This window comes from Camelus bactrianus, chromosome 1, assembly GCF_048773025.1.
Source record: "Camelus bactrianus isolate YW-2024 breed Bactrian camel chromosome 1, ASM4877302v1, whole genome shotgun sequence".
Taxonomy (NCBI): Eukaryota; Metazoa; Chordata; class Mammalia; order Artiodactyla; family Camelidae; genus Camelus; species Camelus bactrianus.
The window spans coordinates 62,693,712-62,714,083 of NC_133539.1; the positions used below are offsets into that span (position 1 = coordinate 62,693,712).

General features: G+C 36.3%; 1 protein-coding gene across 3 annotated transcripts in view; it reads left to right on the forward strand.

Moving 5' to 3' along the window:
* Window positions 1-1,626: 1,626 nt before the first annotated feature.
* The window catches only part of ACAP2 (ArfGAP with coiled-coil, ankyrin repeat and PH domains 2), a 126,813-nt gene continuing 108,067 nt past the window's right edge, over window positions 1,627-20,372 (forward strand). Inside the window, exon 1 of one of the 3 annotated variants that reach the window (XM_074365572.1) lies at window positions 1,627-1,973. In XM_074365572.1, the coding sequence (XP_074221673.1) occupies window positions 1,921-1,973 (53 nt within the window). In that variant the 5' untranslated portion in view covers window positions 1,627-1,920. The remainder of the gene's footprint in view (window positions 1,974-20,372) is intronic. The other 2 variants (XM_074365578.1, XM_074365579.1) reach the window with 2 other exon arrangements.

Genomic DNA, 20,372 nt, shown 5'->3' on the forward strand with positions numbered 1-20,372 from the left:
ACAGTAGGTTATTGTATATACAGATTAGTTGTCAGGCATCAGGAATACAATTAAATGTAGAAATGGCCAACTTTCTAAATTGGACATAGAAGCTACAAATCTAGAAGAGATTGCCTTGACCAGCTGAAATATCTGAGGACACTGAACATTTATCTGCCAGTGGTTTCTAGTTACGAAGAGAAGCTGTGTACATTCTAGGGATATGCAACTCAATTTAAAAAAAAAGAAACCAAGTTTATAACCAAAGAAACGATACGTAACACTTGGATATTCTTTGAAATGTGTCAAAATTATGCTGTTAATTTCTAAAGGTGGTAAAGAGATCAAGATATAACCAGGGGTTATGAAAAAAAGCATGCAATCAAGCCATACTTAGCCAGATGGTCAAAAGGGTTTTATATAAGACTTCAGGCAGTGGAAGTGAGAAGACTTACACATAACATTTGATTACGGTACTGAAGAAGAAAGTGGTGCAATTATGATAATTGTCAGCATTTACTGAATGATTACTATTTGGCACTGTGTTAAGTGTCTTTAGAGTTCTTATCTATTCAGCCTCAGGACCACTCTATCAGATCAGAGGTGTTATCTTCACTTTGCAGTGAGAAAGGTAAGAGGCAAATTGAGGTTTGCCTCCGGACTTCCACTCAGAACCACTAGGCTGTTAGAACATCCTCCCTGTGCATTGTTATGGATATGCCTATACGTTTGAGGTTGGGTTTAAATATATATATTTAATATAATGTATCCATGGTACTTTTTTTTAGTAACAATCAACGTCATCTAAGAATCAGAAATATGGGATTGTGGGGTTATTGTGCGGATCAGATGATGAATATCTTACAGTGGCTCCTAGAAAAATCGTGGATCAGAGGGCAGGTGTTGCAAGTTGGGGTAAATGAGCCTGATTTTCAGAACCCTATCATCTTAGAACTGGCGAAGGCTACCGACAGAAAGGCGTCAGTAAGGAGGAATGTCTTCTGTGGTTTTGAGAAAGATCCTTCCACCTGAAACGCCCTACCTCTCATTCTATCTGAATCCTTCTGATCTTTCCATACTACCCCAAATGCCAGCTCTTTAAGAAAGTAGTCTCCAGTTATAAGAAAATATATGCATAGGAGATATTTCCAAATTATTAAGTGATGAAACCAGTAAGTGAAACATGGATGTTACTGCTAAAGTTATCCTCGGTCGTCTCCTGGCCTCAGTTTCTCTAAACGCTTCGATGGCTTAGCCTATCTCTTCCATTTATAATTTCTACTCTTTTATCATCTTCAGATTTCTGCCACAGCTGCCTTAAGAAGCAATTCTCCTTCCTTAGACCTGCAGGCGGCGGCTCCTCCGCGTTGGCAGCTCAGCAGGGCGGGGCTGGAGAAGCAGGAGAAGAGGCGGGGGCTTCGGGGGAAGCGCGGCGCGCAGCCACGTGACTTCCTTCCCAAGGAGCCTCAGCTGCCGGCCTCCCAGCAACCGGGGCGTCCCACCTAATGACGCCCACCTATCCTGGTTGGCCTCGGGACGCTGGTGGCAAGGAGGCTCCCACGGTCGCTCCGCTCATTGGCTTGAGCTACCGTCGCTCAGGCGCGTTGCCCGAGCGCCTACAGGCGGTGCTGCCGGAAGCCCCGCCCATTGGCCGCTGGGTTCGTGGCTGGCTGGCCGAGGCTGTCACTCCCGGGCGGTTTCCCTGAGGCCGGCGCTCTGCTGGGGGCGGGAGGAAGAGGGGCCGGACTGGGGCCTGACTAGCCGTCGTTGCTACCGCCGTCTTCGCGGCTACTATGACCAGCGGGCGAGGCCCCCTCTGCAGCTCCGCGCAGCTCTAGTTGGGGCCGTGCGCCCGCCGTAGCCGTCTGGGTCCCCAGTGCGGCCGCTCCCGCGGCTCCCTCGGCTCTTTCAGCGCCGCCTGCGAGGCGAGGCGGAGGCAGGATGAAGATGACTGTGGATTTCGAGGAGTGTCTGAAGGACTCGCCCCGCTTCAGGTAACGCGCGCGGCCTCCCAGCGCCAGCCGGCGTCACCTGGAGCTGCCTCCCCCGGGGGTGGGGGCGTGAAAGCCCGCCCGCAGAAGGCGCTGGGGGTCCAGCAGTCCGCGCCCTCCGACGGGGCGGGCGGCCGTTGCCGCGTCTCCCTACCCGGCGAGGGCACTGCAGCCCCGATCGACCCTTCCTGAGGGGCGAGGTTGGACGGGGGAGATGGATGTAGGCTCCTCATCCCACTTCGTCCTCCTCTGCCCGGGGCGGAGCAGCTGAGAGGCTGGGCGCACCCCCTCAGCTTCTAGGACCTGGGTTGCAGTCGCGTCCCCGAAGGCTCGTGCCCTTTGCGGACGCGCGCTCTCGTCCCCTTCCTCTTGCCGCTCATCCTTTCCCCTTCCTTCCGTTCCTTCTTGGTTTCCACCCCCACCCCAGCTCCTCTTTGAAGGAGCTTGCAGGGCACCCTCCTGCAGTTCACTTAGTTCCTCTTTGCGTTTTTCCGCTCCCCTTACCCCAGGGAGGAAGGAGTAGGGGGCGAACTGGGACGTTGACTTGTGCTGCTTGCGTGTCGCCTGCAAGGGGGACTCTTAGGAAGCGCTGGCGGTTGATTTGCAGGGGAGTCGGGGCTGGGAGTGCTTTGACCAACCGCATTCTATCAACCCTGGTCTGAGGCTACCAGCTTTTCTTTGCACTTAAGCTCTTTGAAGAAAGGCACCGCTGTCGAGAGGTACTGGGCTGACGGGTGAAGGCTAGGAGAAACTGTGCATTTCTGTTTTGTGAACGGAAGTAGGAGGGCCCTGAAGATTGCATTTATGTTCCTCTTCCAGCAGCGTTGGCCCGGGAGGGCCCCGATAACAGTCGGATGCTCCCAGTGGATCTGTCATATAAACTGACATGGAGGCACTCCGATTCACTTGGACTGGCCTCCCTCCCTTGAGAGGCGGCAGTTCAGAGTGTGTCCAGAGTACATCTCTTTCGGTTTCGGGCTTCGTAGGAAACTCTTGAATTGTTTTGGAGAATGAGGTTTTGCCAGGTTGTATTTTACAGTGCATTTATAGGGCTGTCCTTTGGCCTTAAAAAAAGAAGACCGTAAAACTTCCGTTGGATAGTGACATGTCTTGAAAGCGTCCCCTGAGTATTGATGTGTGTGTGCCCGCTGATCTCTAGGCCAAGCCTGGGTTGTAAATTCTTGCATTCTCAGCCCGGGGACTAACTGTCCTCATCCTTATCTTGGTTAATTTGATTTGCCATTTTCTTTTCAGTGAAAAGCAAAGAAAACTATTGTAAAACCAAGAAATTCCTACTTCTAGGAGAACGTCCTTTGATTTTTTTTTTCCTGGTGTGTGTGTGAATTTTATTTGGAGCTTAGGGCTTTGCTTGTAAAAAGGTGCACCTGGTTTGATTTCTATTATTGGTATTAGTTTTTTAAACTTTTATGTTGTGCATGATTTAATAAACTCAGAGAATATACAAATGGATTATCCAGTACAGCTTTGCACGTTAAATTCCAGGACTGTGTGGTAAAGGAAGTAATTTTTAAAGCGTACCTTAGGAAATTCTGCTTTTTGTTGGAATTTTATTAAGGTGGCCCAGGTATTACTGGGTAATGATGTAATCACTTTTTTTTTTGGTTTAGAGAATGTTGCTTTGCACTCAGTTTATTTCAGATTTTAAGTTTCTTTAAAAAGAAAAACTTGAGAGAAGTGATTTGGAAATGTTTCTAACCACTGGTGTTGATCCCAAACCATGTGCTGTCTTTGTGTTTGAAATAAAGGAATCATTGAATATAAAATAAGAGGGAAAGATACTGATTAAGTTGTATGGAATACTATAAGGAGCTTTGTTAAACTTGAATGTAATATCTATTCTATATTAACTAAGATATTAATTTCAAGAGTTGTTTCCAATATTCCAGTTACTGTTGGCTGCATATTGGAAAGAGAAACCAAGATTCAGAGAACTCCAATATTTGTATACATTTTGGGGACTAGATTAGATTTACAGTAGAGACAAGAATGCCAAGAGATAAAAGTCTAGTCATTCACATTACTAAGTTTTAGTTTTTTTAAGAATCCCATTACTGTGTTCATTTCTGTAGCATTTGAAAAGAATATTTCAGAAGCCTTTTTATTCACGTGCTTTATGTGTAAGAGAAACTTTTAAGAGTGTCCTGCATGTTTATAAGTGATATATGGAATCATTTTATCAAAGAGAAGATTTGTGAGAGCTGGGTTTGTTTTTTTGGTAGCAAGGCAGCTGCACTGTTTATTCCTTGTAGTATCCTGATCTATTGTGCTGTTTTTGAACTAGTTCCTATTTTTATTTTCCTGCACAAATGAATCTTGTGGCATTTAAGTCTGTCTTGTGGACTTAACTGCCTTGGGTGCTGTAGAATTAATGTAAATGGCAGATCTTGCTCAATGTTCAAGCTTTAACCATTAATTTTCCTGAGACATTGAGAGGAAAACCAGGAGGGAGACTGGTTGAAATAGGGAGAGAAGGATGTTGCAGTTGCAACATTGTCTTTAGTAATTTGAGTAAAGTCAGTGGTTACTTGTACATTCCCTGAACATTTTGTTTTGTTTTTAGATTGGGAAGGCACATTTTATTGTGTAATTTTGGGTTCCCTTAGTTTTAAAAAAAAAAACCCAGTCTAAAGGTCAAAATCTTGTTCATTTAAAATGTACAGAAAGGTAAATGTGTTTAAGTGTACTTTTTTTTAAGTGGGAATTTTCCACTTTGACCAACACTTGATGAAGAACTTTGAACTTGTTTAGGCCCTAAATTGTATGTGTAGTTGCTCTTTGAAATTTTATACAATTTTAATAAAAATTGTGGTTTTCCTTTATGTAAACATATGGTTCACTCAGGAAGTGAACATTTTGTTTGAAACAAAAAGTTGAATTAATCAGTGCTTTTTGAATTGTAGATTTTTGCTCTAATTCATTGCTCAAATATAAAAATGTTGAGTCTTTATCTGATACATTTATTTTTTATTCTTAACAATGTTTATTTTGCACCATTCTGAAGATTTCTTGTTTGTAGATTCTATTTCAGATATGATCCTTGTTCAGTAACTAGGATAAAAATCTTAAAAAGATGCTTTAGGGTGAAAGGTTTCAATGTGTGAAAGACATTAGAATGAAAAATGTGTACATATTCACACACACACATGCATATAATGTTTTGCTGTTAAGCTGATGCCAATCCTGTCTGGGTTGCTACTTTACCTTCCATCTTTAGAACAGATACACTCTGTACTACAACTGGTACTTTATACATGGAAAGTATAGTGGGCAAGGGATGAAGCAAAATGTATTTTTATCTCAGAAGTGGTAGATTGGCATTATACTTTTATCATGAACCAAAATACACGAATCCAGTTATTCCTCATTGCAGGTTCTCATTCCTCATTTAATGTTGTATCAACTTAAGTTAAAATAAGAAAGAACAAGCTTTTTTAACATGCCAGACCTCATGTTAGATGCTTTTATAGCTCCCATCTCTTTTAATGTTAAAATGTATTATGATGTGGGAATTATTGTCTTCATTTTTGAAATGTTTAAAAAAAAATCTCAAACTGGATATTTTGAGAAGTTAATTTGATTTTCTTAATAGTGGACTTCCAAATGGCAGACTTGGAAGTGAATTCACTCTTTTGCTCTCTCAAGCCACAGGCTTTAATTGCATTAATTAAATTTGCATTGTTTGTGTATGATGTCTTTTATCATACAGAAATTTGAAAACTGGCTTCTGTGTATTGCCTAGAAATGTTTTTCTATTCCCATTATCAGAGGTTATTTTTCTATTTGTAGCAATTTTTAGTTTCATGTAATGCAGCTGTAATTTAGTTTTGAGTGTGGGAGATAATCCTATTTTATTTTCTTCTTAATGGAAGCCCTTCTCCTAATGCCTTTTTTTGAATAATCTATCGTTTCCCCATTGATTTAAAATTCCACACATAACATGCATAAATATGCATACATATGAACATGTATTTTTTTCTGAATTCTACCCTTTTCTACCAATGTATTTGTTTTCCTGCAAATACTTATATTAGTTGCAGTATTTATAGCCTTATGATATCTGGTGGGAAAAGTTTTCCCTTGTTATTGTTTTTTCCAAAAATTTGATGGCTGTTCTTGAATATTTTGTTTTTATAGTAGCTTCTTCAGTTTCAGAAGAAGGTGTGTCATTCTATGAATTTTGGTCTTATTTATTTAAAGCTGTTTATTATGTAAAATTCCAATGATGCTATAACTATATGCTGTTTATAAGAGACATACTTTTTTCTTTTTTTTCAAAATGACAACTTTAGATTCAAAGACACAGGTTGAAAATAGAAGGATAGAAAAAGATAAGCCGTGCAAGCAGTACTCAAGAGAACTGGAATGGCTATGCTAATAGCAGATAAAATAGACTTTAAGACAAAAATTACCAAACATAAAGGACATTTTATAATGATAAAAGGGTCAGTCCATTAGGAAGAAACACTTATAAACATATGCACTTAGCAAAGCCCCAAAATATGTGAAGGAAAACTGACAGAATTGAAGGGAGAAATAGAAAATCCAACAATAATAGTCACAGACAAATACTTCCAGTTATGCGTAAAGCAACTAGACAGTTGGTCACTAAGGAAACAGAAGATGTGAACAACATTATACACTAAACAAGACTTAGTAGATATCTATAGAACACTTCACACAGTAATAGCAGAATTAATATTCTTCTCCAGTACACACAGAACATTTTCTAGCACAGACCATATATTAAGGTATTAAATGAGCTTAAATAAATTTAAAAGAACTGAAATCATATAAAATATATTCTTTGACCATTATGGAATGAAGTTAGAAGTTAATGACAGAAAGAAATCTGAAAAATTCACAAGATGTGGAAATTAAGGAGCACATTCCTAAATAACCAGTGGATCAAAGAAGAAATTACAGGGAAATGAGATACTTTCAGACAAATGAAAACAAAATATAACATACCAAACTTATGGGAAGCAGCTAAAGCAGTGCTTAGAGGGAACTTTCCACCTAGAAACACCTATATTAAAAAGGAAGAAAAATCTCAAAATCAGTGATCTAACCTTCCATCTTGAGAAACTAGAAAAAGAAGAAAAACTAATCTCAAAGAAGGGAAAGGGAGGAAATAAAAAAGACTAGACCAGAAATAAATGAAAATGGAGAATAGAAGAACAATAGAGAAAAATCAGCGAAACCAAAAGTTGGTTATTCATAAAGATCAACAAAGCTGACAAACCTTTAGCCTAGACCAAGAAAAAAAGAAGATTCAAATTACTAGATTCAGGACTGAAAGAGGGGACATCTGTCTTACAGAAATGAGAGATTATAAGAGACTGTTATGAAGAATTCTTAGACTAACTTAATTAGTAAATTAGTTAAGCTAGATGAAATGTATATATTCTTAGAAAGACACAAACTACTGAAAATTACTCAAGAAGAAATAGAAAATCTGAATAAACAGAAAAAATAGAGATTGAATTAGTAATCAAAAAGCTTCCCCAAAGGAAAAGCCCAGGCCAAGATGGCTTCAGAGATGAATTCTATCATATATTTAAAGGTGAATTAACAACAGTCCTTCATAAAAGCTGCCGAGAAATGGAAAAGGAAGTGTCACTTCCCAGCTGATTCTATGAGACCAGTATTACCCTGCTACCAAGATCAGATAAAGATATCACAAGAAAACTACAGGCCAATATCCCTTATGAATGTAAGTGCAAAAATCCTTAGCAAAATATTAGCAAACCGACTATAGCAACATAGAGAAAGGATTGTACACCATGACCAAGTGGAATTTATCCCAGGAATGCATAAATCAATGTAGTAAACCATATTAATAGAACAAAGTATAAAACATAGTCATCTTAATAGATGCAGAGAAAGCATTAGACAAAATCCAACAGTTGCATGATGAAAACAGTCAATAAACTAGGAATAGAGAACTTCCCCAACTTGATAAAGGACATCTGTAAAACACTCTCAGCTAATATCATACTGAATGGTGAAAGACTAAAAGTTTTCCCGTAAGATCAGGAAACAGAAGTCTTTTCTTCCCACTTCTGTTGAACAATGTAGTGGAGGTTGTAGCCAGAGCAGTTAGGCAAGTAAAGGGAAAAAAAAGGCACCCATATAGAAAAGAAGTAGTAAATCCATCTCTACTTTTAGATTGTATACAGGTCTCCATAAGGATTGGTTCCAGGACCCCTGCAGATATCAAAATCTGTGGATGTTCAAGTTCCTTATATAAAGCAGTGTAGTGCAGTCAGCCTTTTGTATCTGTGGATTCTGCATCCAAGGGTATGGAGGGCTGACTCTATCTTGTATATAGAAAATATTAAGGAATGCACAGAAATCAATTAGAACTACTAAGTTCAGCAAGGCCGCAGAATACAAGACCATTGTCAGGATGTACCACAGTTTGTTTATACATTCACCTACAGAAGGACATCTTGGTTGCCTCTAAGTTTTGGTAATTATGAATAAAGATGTTATATACATCTGGGTGCAGGTTTTTGTGTGGACATAAGTTTTCCACTCATTTAGGTAAATACCAAGGAGCACAATTGCTGGATTGTATGGTATGTATGGTAAGGGTATGCTTAGTTTTGTAACTAAACATATAAGTTTGGGGGTTTCTTATAAGAAAATCTTCCAAAGTGGCTGTGCCAGTTGCATTCCCAAGAGCAATGATTGGGACTTCCTGTTGCTATACCTTCTTACCAGCATTTGATATTGTCAGTACTACTCTGGAGTTTGGCCATTCTAATAGTGTGTATTGGTATCTTGTTTTCATCTGTTATTTTTATATTCATATTTTGAATGAATCCTCAAATTTTCTTTTTTCTCCCTTTTTCTATTTCTTTGCCTTTTTGTCCTACTTTCTGGATAATTTATCCAACTTATTTTCTAACCCTAGTTTTCAAATATTCTTTCTTACTCTCTGAATATTCCTTTCTAATGTCAACCCATTCTTTAAGAGCTTCCCCTATACATCTGAAGAAATTAGTCATAGTTAAAATTTTTTCTCTCTGAATTATCTCTCCTTCCTCCAGGTGTTGTTGTTTGTTTGTTTTGGTCTCTGATTTCTTTTAGAAATGTTCCTTAAGGGTTTCTGTTTATCCTTGGCTCTCTGTTCACATAAATGAGACCTAATGAAGCTTTTGCACAGCAAAGGAAACCATGAGCAAAACAAAAAGACAACCTCCAGAATGGGAGAAAATATTTGTAAAAGATGAGACTGACAAGGGCTTAATCTCCAGAATATATAAACAGCTCATACAACTTAATAAGAAAAAAACAAACAACCCAATCCAAAAATGGACAGAAGACCTAAACAAGCAATTCTCCAATGAAGATATAAAAATGGCCAATAGGCACATGAAAAAATGCTGAATATCGCTAATTATCAGAGAAATGCAAATCAGAACTACACTGAGATATCACCTCACACCAGTCAGAATGGCCATCATTCAAAAAGTCCATGAAAAATAAATGCTGGAGAGAATGTGGAGAAAAGGGAACCCTCCTACACTGTTGGTGAGAACGTAGTTTGCTGCAGCCATTATGGAAAACGATGTGGAGGTTCCTCAAAAAAACTAAAAGTAGACTTACCATATGATCCAGCAATCCCACTCCTGGGCATATATCCAGAAGGAACCTTAATTCAAAAAGACATATGCACTCCAGTGTTCATAGCAGCACTATTTACAATAGTCAAGACATGGAAACAACCTAAATGTCCATCAACAGATGACTGGATAAAGAAGTGGTATATTTATACAATGGAATACTACTCAGCCCTAAAAAATAATAAAATAATGCCATTTGCAGCAACATGGATGGACCTGGAGAATGTCATTCTAAAGTGAAGTAAGCCAGAAGGAGAAAGAAAAATACCATATGATACCACTTATATGTGGAATCTTAAAAAACAAATGAACTTATGTATAAAACAGAAGCAGACTCACAGGTGTAGAAAACAAACTCATGGTTTATAGATACCAGGGGAGCAAGGGGGTGGGAAGAAATAAATTGGGAGTTCGAGATTTGCAGATACTAACTAATATATATAAAATAGATGAACAAGTTTATTTATACTGTATAGCATAGGGAACTATATTCAATATCTTACAGTAACTTACAGTGAAAGAGAATATGAAAACGAATATATGTATGTTCCTATATGACTAAAGCATTGTGTTGTACACCAGAAATGGATGCAATATTGTATACTTCAATAAAAATATATTTTAAAAAATTATTGGAAGTATAGTGTATTTTGTTATGGTTTGTTGACTGGGAGGGTTTCACTGCAGGGTGGTATTTTCATTGGGACCACTCTGAAATGTCGGTATCTTTAGGTCTTTTCTTTTTCATCTTCTGCCTAGTAGATAGAGCCTAAGTGCTAGATTTCAGGGAGCTGAGCTAAGGAAGGGGCTGGAGAAGGGCTGTGGGATAAGGACTTCTCACTGCAGTTTCTTTCATGGGGAATTTTTCACTGTTTTACTCAATAGTTTTGACTTGATTATGTAATCCTTTACAGAAAATAAAGCTCCCATCTTTTGTCAGGGGAGAGGTGGTCATGTCAGGATGGAGGAGTGGACTGGTGATCTGAAGAGTCTAATTGCTCCTTATGAATGAGTATAAGATTTCAACTAATCCTATTTTCAGCCTCCTGCCTCCTCCCACTGCCATCCATGTATTTTGAGACATAATGACATCGTCATGCCTTTAACCATTTTAGGATTCTGTATTGTAAATCTTTTTGCTTGAAATTGGCTTCATCAGTGTATTTTGAAGACTTAGGTTTTGGCTTTTTCTGGTCTGGATTACTGTTCTTTTATTTGCCTTTCCTTTTCCAGAATTGTGTTGCTACTGTTGTCACTTCTGTTCTTTGTCTTTGTGTATTAGCGCCCCTGCTTCTGTCTTATTTAATTGGATATTTTGAGAAAAGGGAGATAAATGGGTGTATCTGATCTGTGATATTTAACTGGAGGTTTCTGTGGTGTACCAACCAAGGCAAAGCATAATTTCTACTGGAGAATACTCTTTTAGGGTGGTAAGTATGGACCAAGTATGTGGGGAGTTTGATTACCTGTTTCACTTCTTTTTCATTTACTGGTTGTGAGACCTTGGGCAGGTTTCTTAGTTTTTCCCAGGGTCAATGAGAATAATACTGCACTACTGAGAATTCAGAATGCCGTTCACAGAAGTTGATGAGGAGTACCCACTTAATAATGCTAATTCCTCTTCCTCTTGTATCCTTGAAGACATGCTTGGATGATTTAGTTAAGGTTGCTGGCATATCTATATGGAAATAAACTATTGGTTGGAAGCATCTAGAATGCATAAAGGATTAGGCATGTTACTTTTTTTTAAACATTTTTTATTGATTTACAATCATTTTACAATTTTGTGTCAAATTCCAGTGTAGAGCACAATTTTTCAGTTATACATAAACATATATATATTCATTGTCACATTTTTTTCTCTGTGAGCTACCATGAGATTGCATGTTACTTGTAAATATGAAAATCATCTATGTTGTGGGTGATGAAACAATAAAAGTAGATAGACATGCTCCACTTTGTAGGAGAGCAGTAAAGATCTTTAAAATAGGGCCATATGTAGATTTCATGTGTAGAGTGTTTAAGAAGGTAGAGTGAGTAAAAGAAGAATAGGAGGGGGAAGCAACAACTGAGGACACAGTGCCTTAAGGATTTAAGTCTGCCATGAGAGAGCAAAGAATAAGTGAACTGAGATTATAGAGGAAAAAACTACTGTGAGGAAATATTAAGTGTTTATTTGAGATTGCATGAAATCTATTTCCATTGAATTGCGTCTAGAAGGACTTGGGGAATAGACAGATGAGAAGCAATGCAAGTTAATACTCTATAAAGATTTGGGTGGATTAACATATGAAGAAATTCTCATAGTAGGAGTTAACTTCATTATGATACTGTAGTTAAGTTGTACCTGAAATATGTCAGGATTCTTTATTGAAAGCTAGTCAGTTTTCCCCTTTAAAGTTTTTGTATTTTCTGTGTTGCCACAGACATACTCAAATTTAAATAAATAAATTTTCACTACTTAAAAAGTTACAGTTCCGTATTGAAGTGTAAAACATGGTAAAACATTTAACCAAAAGCAGACAATGGAGAATGGGCACTAGGACAGTTAATATCAAGCATTTAACTTTGTATATATTTTAGAGTCATTAACAAAATTAGATATCTGTGTATACTTTTTAAATTGACTCATGTAAAATTAAAGTTTATGGGACTAACCATTTTGATTTTTTTAGTTCTAGCTAGAAGTGTGTTCATTTTTAAGTAAACAAAACTTTTTCTGTTCTTTTTTTTAATGGTTTTAAATTTGGTGATATGTTGTTTTACTTTGCTTTTAGTTTTCTCTTCATAGGGAAACTTTATTATAAATTAAAAATCCATCTCTCTGGATTTTTAAATCAAAGTATTTAAACTAATGTAAATAAAAAGACTAGATTTTATTGATTATGGTCAGTTTTTTCATGAATAAAATGAATTAAAATACTCCTAGCACATTTATTATTTAATTTGAAATGACTTTGGCATTTCTTTCAGGTTTTATCTACTGGCTAAGAGCCATTTCCATTTGCCTGAAAAAGCCTTTGTTTTCCTTTGATGTTTGAAGGCTATTTTCACAAAGCATAGAATAGAAGGTTGGCTTTTTTTTTTTTTTTTAAAGCACAATGTTATTTCATTGTCTTTTGTTTATGTTTCTTATTTTTTATCATTTATGTTACAAATTTGTTAGTCTTTGTTACTCTTTTGAGGATAGTATGTCTTTTTTCCTCTGGCTGCTTTTAAGAATTTTTATTTGGCTGTGGTTTTCAAGCAGTTTTACCATAATATGTGTAGGTGTGGTTTCTATTTTATTCATCCTACTTGGAGCTTGTAGGGTTTCTTCAGTATATAGGGTTTGTAGAGTATCTTTCATCCGTTTGTAAAATTTCTGGCTATTATCTCTAAAAGTTGCCTCTGCTTCACTTCTCTTCTTTTGGGACTCAGTTCCACAAGAATATATTAGAATTTTTTTGCTCTGTCCTTACATGTCTCTTGTTCTTTTCTGAAATGTTTTGCTTTGTAGAGAAATGGGGTATTTTTATTGACCTGTATTCCCTCATCTTCTGCTGTATTTAACTTCTGTTAAACCTATCTGTGGAGTTCTTCAATTGTATTTTTTTTTTTAACTTTTGGAAATTTATTTTTTATAGATTTTTATTCTTTGGTGAAAATTACTAACTTTTCATATGTTTCTTACAGGTTCTTGAAGGCTTTTCTCTAGTTTCATGAACATATTAATTATTGCCATTTTAAAGTCTGTACCTAATAAAACCAACATCTAGATCATCTGTGGGTCTATTGTTTTGTATTCTTTTGTTGTTTAGTTCTTTCTTTTGGTTGGCCCAGTTTTTGATTTAATGCTGTACATTGTATATGAAAAAATTGGAGATGCTCTGGATGGTATTGTCTTTCTCCAGAGAAGGTTTAGTTCTTTCTCCAAAGAACTTTCCTTTGTTAGGCAGACAGAGGAGTACCAGCTGGTCATTTTAGTCCAGTCAATGAGTAAGCTTCGTTAGTTTCCTGTTGCTGCTATAACAAATTATCCCATATCTAGTGGCTTAAAACAACACAGATTTATTATCTTACAGTTCTAGGGGCCGGAGTTTCAGTATAGCTCTCATTCAGCTAAAACCAAGGTGTTGGCAGGACTGCATTCCTTTCTAGAAGGGCTAGAGGAGAATCATTATTTTTTGACTTTTCCAGTTCCATATTTCTTGATTCAGGACCCCTTTCTGTCTTCAAGGCCAGCAATGACTGTGATTCTCTCCCTCTTTCACTTATAAGGACTCTGTGATAACATTGGGCTTCCCAGATAATTCCAGGATAATTTCTTCATCTGAAGGTCAGGTGATTATTAACCTTAATTCTATATGCTGTCTTAATTCACCTATACAGTGTAACCTAACATATTCTTCATAGGTTCTGGAGTAGGATGTTCACATCCTTGGGAGGCTATTATTCTGTTTACCGCATTCCACCCTCTAGCTCCTAAAGATTCACTTCTGTCTCACATGCAAAATTTATTCACCCCATTGCAACTTCCAAAAAAGGCTCATCTCAGCTGGGTTGCAGTTTTGCCAAAGATGTCATCTATGTTTATTATTTTACTATTACCTTCTTAAAATCATAGTGCAAAAGTTTTGGTATTTGCTATTTTTTATTTAATAATGTTATAAATTTTCATTATCACTAAGAAGGTTTTATGGTTTGAACAAAATGGTTGTTATCATATGTTCTATCAAGATGCTATGGGATAAACACTTGTTGCTTCTCTGTGTTTTTTTAAAATAAATTTTTTAATTGAAGTATATTCAGTTTACAATGTTGTGCCAATTTCTGGTGTACAGCATAATGTTTCAGTCATACATATACGTCCATATATTCCTTTTCATATTCTTTTTCATTGTAGGTTACTACACAATATTGAATATAGTTCCCTGTGCTATGCAGTATAAACTTGTTGTTTATCTGTTTTATATATAGTTGTTAATATCTGCAATCCTGAACTCCCAATTTCATCCTTCTACTCCACCATCTTGGCAATCTCTCTATCCCTGTTTTTGAAGCGATGATTCCCTACTTTTCTGGATTATAGATAGTATGATAATTAATAACCTCATGTTAACTTACTTTTTGAAGAGTGTAGATGAATTATCTTGGAGAATTTCTCACATTCTAAAGTTGTCTGGTTGTTTCCTCTGGATAGATTGAATTTAAACATTTTTGGCAAGAATATTCATTGGTGATGATGTACTGTGTCATTTACATCAGGAGGCTCATGATGTTTGGTTGTCTTCTTGTTGATAATGCAGAGTTTGATCACTTGTGACATGGGAACCAGGGGGAGGGAGAGGCTTATGAATCAAAAGCCTTGAAATGGGAAGGAGCTAGATCTTCAAGGAACTAAAAGGCCAATGTGGGCTGGAGCAGAGTGAGCAAGAGGAGATAAGGAGAGATAAGAGAGATAAGCAGGGACCAGATCTTGTTAGGCTTTATAAGTCATCCATAGTAAGAGGTTTGGATTTTATGATTAGTGCAGTAGAAGCCATCAGAAAGCTTTTAGCAATAGTGAGAAATGATAAGGCTTGTATTTTAAAAATATTTTGACTACTATTTGGAAAATGGGTAGTAGAGGGGTGAGAGTGGATGTAGAGAGACCAGTTAAGGAAGCCATTGCAGGAAACTGGTTATCAGGATAGGTGAGGCAAGAGATGACTTCAGGAGGTGGTGGAGATGATTTTTGTAGTAGAATGAAAAAGAATTGCTGTTGAATTGTTTGTCAGAAACAGAATAAAAAATTACATTTTTGACTTTAGCAACTGAGTGGATGGAGGTATAGTTTGCTAAGGGGAAGCAATGGAAGAGCAGGATTTTGGCAAAAAATCTTGATTTCTACTTTTGTGGAGCTGTCAAGTAGAATTGGCCCAGAAGTGTAGCCTTTTGTAATTTTACTTTACAAACTGATATGATCTTATCTCATATTCACTTTTCGGTTATAAACTCTTTGGTATGGGACCAGCAGTGTCTTTGTTTCCTTTCACTAGCAGGATAATTCCTTGCACACAGTAGTTAGGCTACAGACTTCTATTGCCAAAAATTATGTTCACAAAACAGTCATGCATTCTTCATTTTCACATAACATACTATTTTTATTTTGGGAATCTTTCTGTTATTGTACTATTAATGAATTTGCAAAACTGTAAATAATATACGACAGCTGCTAGGGTTGTTTAACTTTTCTTTCACAACACAATAATTAAATCAAACCAAAAATTTTAGGTCCTCTTGAGTAGTTGTTACAACTCTTGAGAGCCTAGTCTATTTCTAGGCTGCCAGAATATTTATATATGTGGGGTTTATAAGGAAATAGTTATTCACAAACTGAACTATTCAGAGAATTAGTGTTTATTGCAGTTGTATAGGAATAAATTTAAATATCTCATATTCTGTCACCTTGATAAACTCTTAATTTTTCAGTTGACTGTTTACTTAGAATGTCTGTAACAGCTTTTTTTTTAAACTGTTGCTCCTGGACAACCTGAATCAGAATGAGAAATTTGAAAGAAATGTAACTAAGGTTCCTTAAGTGATTGTAAAATAATTGTTCATAAGATTGTTCATAAACAATCATTGAAATAAGTGTGTTTCTCTAAGATAACCTTTGAAGTACAGGTTGATTTGGAAATATATGATCTTAATATTTTTATCAGTTTGTACTTTAAATCATATTTTGGTTATCTATTGCTCTGTAACAAGCCAAGTAAAATTTAGTGACTTAAAACAACCATTTTATTTTGCTAATGACTCTTGAGTCAGGAGTTTGGAAAGGTTTGAATGGTTCATCTCTGATCCATGTTAAGACAAGTGGGCGGCTGAGGCTGAAAGATCCACTTCCAGTGAGTGGCTTCTTCATTCACATTCTGATGCCCTGGTGCACTGTGACCCTTCTGTCCTCTCCATATGTCATGTCGTCCTTGAGGGCATTTAAGCTACCAGGCCAATTAAGGGCTAAGCCTAGAACAGGTACAGCATCGTTTACATTGTATTATGTTAAGACAGTCACAGGAGTCACCCAGTAAAAGAGTGAAGAAATAGACTGTGTTTTGATGGGGGAATGGCAAAGTCATGTTGCAGTTGATGATGTGTGGTCATCTTTGGAAAATATAATCTGCTACACGTTGTGCCCAAAGGGCCTTGGCTATGATGTTGAGGAAAATTATAAAGATGCAGTAAGATTATGTATTTAAAGCTGAAGTGACAATTTTGACAGTTCCCATTACTAGGAAAGGTATAGGGCACCAGTCCTCATACTGTTGGAAAGAGGGTGGTTTGACAAAGCTTTTGTGAAAGACAAAATAGTAAAATATCTCAGAATTTAAAAATATGTATGCTTTGATTCAGTACTTTAACATTTAGGAATTTTTTCTAAGGAATAGGGAAAATGTGCAAACTTATACGAACAAGGATATTTTTCCGATAAAGTTATCAGACTATTTATAGGAAAAATTGTGCAGGTACAGTGTTGGTTAAGTAGAATACTGTTTAGCTATTAAAATATAATGATAGCTAACTCTTAAAAAGCACTTTATATATACTAGGACCATTCTCTGTACTTTATATAACTTTGTAGTCATGTAGGCTGCACTCTTAGAAGGGCCCTGTGTTTGTTTTAATGCTCTGCTGTCATTATTTTGCAATTCTTAATTTTTAAACAAGAGGCCCCATTTATTTTTTCCCATTGGTCCCTGCAAATTATGTTGTCATTTCTACTTGTGAATTAGGTTTTTATGTTTTTGAAAGTTGAAAAAAACCAAAAGATAATTTCATGACACAGTGAAAATTATATAAAATTTAAATTTTAGTGTTCATAAATTTTTACTGGAACAGAGCCATGTTTATTTATTTACATATTATCAGTGGCTTTTTTTTTTTTTTTTTTTTTTTTGCTACAACAGCAGAATTGAGTACGTGGAACAGGGACTGTCTGGCCCTCAAAACTTAATATTTAGTATCTGGCTCTTTATGGAAGCTTTGCCAACGCTTGCTCTATCCAAACTTCTTCTCTCTTCTGCCTTTCATAACAGAGGATATAGATCTCAATTTGTAGGGGTAGTGTCCATGATACATTATGTGAAAAGAAAAAGTAGAATATAATTTAGAATGTGTAACATGACACTGTCTATGTCATAAGCTGTATATTAAAAAATCTGATAAACTATTAACCTATTTTATCTCTGGGAAATGGGAGGCCATTATTATTGAAGTTTTATTTACAAAAGTAAGTGCTGTTAGTTAAGAAATAGACATATTATGGGGAAAAGGAGACAATGCATTCTTACCCTTTCCCTTCTGTCCCCCACAACTTTTTATTTTAAAAGTGTTCAGGCTTTTACTGGAATGTTGAAAGGACAGTACAATGAATACCTATCTAACTCTGATCTAGATTCACTGGTTGTTAATATTTTGGTACATTTGCTCCCCCTGTCTCTCTCTCTCTTTCAATCACACACGTATACACGCATGCATATACACTCAGCATGTACATGTTTTTAAAAAAAACTATTTGAAGGTTCAGTATGCATCTTCTAAAAATAAGGACATTCTCCTTCAGAACCACATTTATAGCACTAACAGTAATTACACGTTCAGATTTTCCCAGTTGTGCCAGTTTTTTATAAGTAGTTTCTTTTCCTTAATTCAGCATCCAATTAAGGTTTATGCAGTGAATTGCTTTTTCATTACCTTTAGCTGGCTGTACATTCTCAATTCTTTTAGTCCATTATCTTTCACTGGGGCAACTTACCATTAAGAAAATATTAGATTATTATGGAACTAGGAGAGGTCTCAGTCATACCTGAGGCCTTGATTTGGGTAACGGCCAAATCGTGCAATATTTTGTATATCATGTTAACGATTTTGGCGGACTGTCATAGAAACATAGTGGGAAGCTCTTATAAAGATATGGCATGTTCAAATTTGGATAGTTATAAAACATTAACTTTTGAGGCAGAATATTTTCGTGTGTCACAGTTTGGTACAAAATGATATAATATTCACAATTGTAAAAAATATTTTTGAGATAGTCTGGGAAAGTCAAATGTTTAATGGTTATTAGATATTATTAGAGAATTATTATTGTTAATGTGTGATAATGATAAAGAGGTTCTATTAAAAATTTCTTATCTATTAAAGAGTAATAAAATAACATCTGATGTTTTCTTTAAAGTGCATCAGCAAAAAAAAAGAATTACATGAAACAAGAATGACAGAGTTTTGATAATTGTTGATATTAGGTGATAGGTATGTGGGAGTGCATCATACACTCTTCTCTGTTTTTATGTGTGTTTTATTTTGTAAAAGATTAAAAAGACATAACCACTGACACGTCAGTTTTGACTTGAAAAATGAGCTGGAAAGGTAGCTTGTATGTGAAAGTTGTCTGATATCTAAAATTTCTATTACTTTCCAGAGAAAATTCTTTATATAAAATATGAAATAAATATACCAAAGAAATTTACTTCTAAACATTTGATTAGAAAAATAATTTTTAGCAAAAATAATTGACTATATGTTTCTGAATGTCTTGAAAGGAGCCCAACATTTTTAAAGTTATAAGAAATAATTTTGCTCTCACAATGTTTAAAAAACTGCAATCTTTTAAGTATGGCAGAAAGCTAGTGATGACAATAAAAAAAGTCTGTACAAATTACAAAACTGTTTAATTCAAACCACCACTCACAATTGTAGAACACTATTGTGGAGATTTCTTCTTGTCAATCAGCTATTGTATAAATTGTGTGTAATCTTCCCTATGATTACAGCACTGATGCATTACCAGTACTGCTTTACTATGATTCCAAGAGATAAAAACGACGACATCTCTTTTGTTGGATCCAGCAGCTGTATTCTGGCCACAGGTGCTAGTTGCAGTTATTCAAATAAAAATATGACAGTGTTATGAAGGTAGAGTTTGATTCTAAGAAAGTTGACAGATAACAGTGTCAAGACCTTTGTCCTCTATACTAACAATGTGTTAGCTTTCCTTTTATTTTATGTTTCGTTATTTGAGAAGCCGTCCATGCAGTTAGATAAGCAGTTTTTAACTGGAAGTGCATATCAGAATCACCTGGGGAGCTTTATGCAAAATACCTTTGTTTGGACTCTGCTTTAGGCCTATTGAATCAGAACTTTGAGGGAGAATAGGACATAGGCATATACACTTTGAAAATGCTTTTTAGGTGATTCTGATGTGAAACTTTATTGAAGGACTACCACTCTAAGTGTGTCAGAATTCTTTAATATATGTAAACAGATAATAAAGCACAGTGGTTTTCAGTCTTCTTGTCTTTTCAACCTAATGGTTATAGACAAGGCACAGTTTCCCACTGGTTATCTGTATATAACTCCGTTCCTTACTCTTGTTTACTTGTTCTCTAGAACAAGAAAAGCATCCAGGTTTGCAAGGGATAGCCATTAAAGGGTTTTTAGCAGGAAAGTGATGTGGCAACACTTGTATCCTATTTATTAGTAACAGTTATTTTGTCACACCTCAGACTGATCTCAGTAACTCCCCACTGTAGATGGCTGTATTACAGTTCTTCCCTAGATAATCTGTTCCCTGCCCAACCCAACACTACCTATTATTATTGTATTGTGTTAACAGTCATCTTCCTGAGATTCCAAATTCATTGTTTTTACTTTTATACACAAAAATGCTCAGTGTCTTCACACTGCCTTTGAGGTCAACTTTGCTAAGGCCTTCTAATTTACATCC